This window comes from Nicotiana attenuata, chromosome 7 (genome assembly GCF_001879085.1).
Source record: "Nicotiana attenuata strain UT chromosome 7, NIATTr2, whole genome shotgun sequence".
NCBI lineage: Eukaryota > Viridiplantae > Streptophyta > Magnoliopsida > Solanales > Solanaceae > Nicotiana > Nicotiana attenuata.
In genome coordinates, this window is record NC_031995.1 from 52,153,276 (window position 1) to 52,156,167 (window position 2,892).

Below are 2,892 nucleotides of genomic sequence, written 5' to 3' on the forward strand. Positions count from 1 at the left end.
CTTCAATGAACATTTAATTGGAATAAAACACTGTATCTTTCTCGATACAATGTATCATGAATTCTTGCACTGATTTATTCTCTTCCTTAATCACATAATTAATTCTTCACAAGAAATTAGCGGACTGTGGAGGAAAAGATGAAGAGGAAATTGGCTTGCTTGCTGTAGCGATTAGAATATTATGGTTTTTATTTATGACTGAATAATGTATTCTTTTTTGGAATATTATGGGGTTTTCTTTAATTATGTTTGAATACAATATATTGCTTTGAATATTATTTGACTAATGGCAATATTAGTTGAATACTGCACTAAAATATGTAAATATTGTATTACAAATTAAAATATTGTGGTTTTTACTTAGAGTTGAATGGTGTATTCTAAATTAGAGTATTGTGGTACAATTTAAATATTATATTTAAAATTAGAATATTATGGTGTTTATTTATGGTTGAATATTGTATTCTTCGTTAGTTAGAATTATGATTTTTCTTTAATTTTGATTTGAATACAGTAGTAGTGATTAGAATATTAAATTTTGTGAATATTATATTCCAAATTAGAATATCGTAGTATGTAATTATAATTGAATGTTATATTCCAAATTAGAATATTATGACATGTTTTGTTGATTATTGTATTCCAAATTTTTAAAAAATCACATAATAGAAAAAATCGATTTGCAACCAAAATCGATAATAACCCCATTAATAGAAAATTCACATAATTATCATTTTTTCATACTCCACCATATTAAATCATGATCGGTATATCTTTCATTGCAATTGATGAAGTTTTATTGGATTATATAAAACTTGTTAGATAAAAAATAAAGGATGGAGAAGAAGAATAAAATGTTAAGAGTAAATTAAAGAGGTAAATTTCAATATTACCAATATTATGTACTTAACTATGCACGTTTCAACAGTTATGCCTAAATTTAAGGGATTTTATCCCCTTAAAAGTAGTGGGTAAGATTCTGTATTTTAGTTAGGCAGGTATACGGTATAATTATAATTTGGATTTATCATGTAATTCAATAGTTAGGCATATAGGGTAAACAGTTTCTATAGATGGGTATACGGTGTTTTTTGCCCTTATGATTATCCCCTGGACCAAACAAGAACATAGCAGCAATGTTACCCTGAGGCTTCAGGTCGGAGAAACTCACTAAGCGCTCTAATGAGCTGATCAGTTTTCTTCTATCCAAATCTCCGCTACCAATACCAAAATGGAAGCAGCGCCTATTTTGGTCTGCTCAAAGGTACCATCTTTCTGTTGTAGCTCATCAAAACATAACCCCTTTTCTTACAGATCTTTCCACAAACAGGTGGTGCGCAAGTTCCGTGTAAACAACTTAAACCCCCGGAGAAATCTTGAAATACCCAAATCCCACTTGCGTAGTTCTTTCTCAATTCCCTTCAGCAATGTCAGTTCTTCTCCGTCCCAGAAATTCTCCTGTTGTTCGCCGTATAATGGTAGATTTGGGTCATTACTGCCAGTCCAATGTTCACATTCAAATACAAAAGAAACAGAAAAGGTGGTATCTTTGGAGTCACTGAAGATGGGGTTTTCCCAATTGACCCCATTTGGCTTGTTTAAGTGGGCTTTGGTGTTTTCAGTTACTATTGCTGCTACAAAGTGGGTTGTGAATGTAATGTTGAATCCGTTCTTTTGGATGTATTTTAGTATGACATGGTTATTCTGGCCTTGGTTAGTTGCCATAAGCCTAGCAAGTTACAGTCTTTATTGCTTAAACAAGCATTTAAATAGGGAAGCGAGTGAATTAGAACAATTTGCTATTGTTACTTCAGCTTTCACTTGGCTTACACTTGTCCCTCCTGCACATTTCAATGGTTTTCTTGAAGGCTGGCCTGTTGTGTTCTTTTTCGTGTACCACTATTTCTTTTTCTTGAACGTGAGTGTTCGAAAACGACTGTATGGTGACTATAACCCGAGAGAGCATGACCCCAAATGGGATATTAGCCTACCCAATTGGAAGAAGTTGTTGTTTTGTGTTGGAGTTATGGTTGGTCATTGGCTTGCGGCATTTGAAGGGCCAGAATTGCATCTTATCCCTGGAGGATGGAGTAATTTGGGTATATGGGTTTTGATCTTGATGACTTTGTTTATGCAGTATCATTCGACGTTGTATTTAGCCAAGTATTCGGAGAAGGTGGTTGTGCCTACTGCTGTCGTACAGTTTGGCCCATATCGGTTCGTTCGCCATCCTATTTATGCTTCGACCATGCTCTTGTTTGTTGCTTACTGTGTTGCACTTAGGGCGCCATTGAGCGCTCTCTTCATTGCTGTTGTTTGCTCCCTGTACTATGGGAACAAAGCTAGATTAGAGGAAAGTTTAATGGTAGAGAACTTTGGTGAGAGATATATGGAGTATGCAAGTAAAGTTAGACACAAGCTTATTCCTTTCGTTTATTAGCACAAGTTGTTGTGAGTTGCATAATGTTTTCTAGTGTAATGCGGGAAAAGAGAATTAGAATATGAACACCTCAATTGGCTTTTGTTCTGTTGTTTCAAATGTAGTTCCCCTGTTGTTATGTCTCTTTTGTCGGGATTTCCTGTTTATTAATGCTTATTTTTTACTTACTCAAGGCCACTTATCCTCATGGTGCAGCTTTCAGTATTGCTCGTTTCCATTGCTGAGCAATTCTTGAATAGATTGACAGAGATAATCTCCAGTTGATTTTCTTTGGCAATGTACATTTTAACCCAAATAAGTTGAACAACAACAACAACAACAACAACAAAACAACAACAACAACAATTGATTTGTTTTCACCTGATTTTTTTTTTCAGATTTCCTAACCTGTGAATGTATTAGTGATGTTGTTATATCCTTTTGACATTAAATGTTGGAATTACTTGGAAACA

The 2,892-nt window shown here is 34.2% G+C and overlaps 1 protein-coding gene across 1 annotated transcript; it reads left to right on the forward strand.

Annotated features, from left to right (window-relative positions):
* On the forward strand, nt 1,027–2,612 carry LOC109229086. Its single transcript, XM_019394405.1, has one exon. It carries the CDS (start codon nt 1,232–1,234, stop codon nt 2,438–2,440), a length of 1,209 nt encoding a protein of 402 aa, XP_019249950.1. The 5' UTR covers nt 1,027–1,231; the 3' UTR covers nt 2,441–2,612.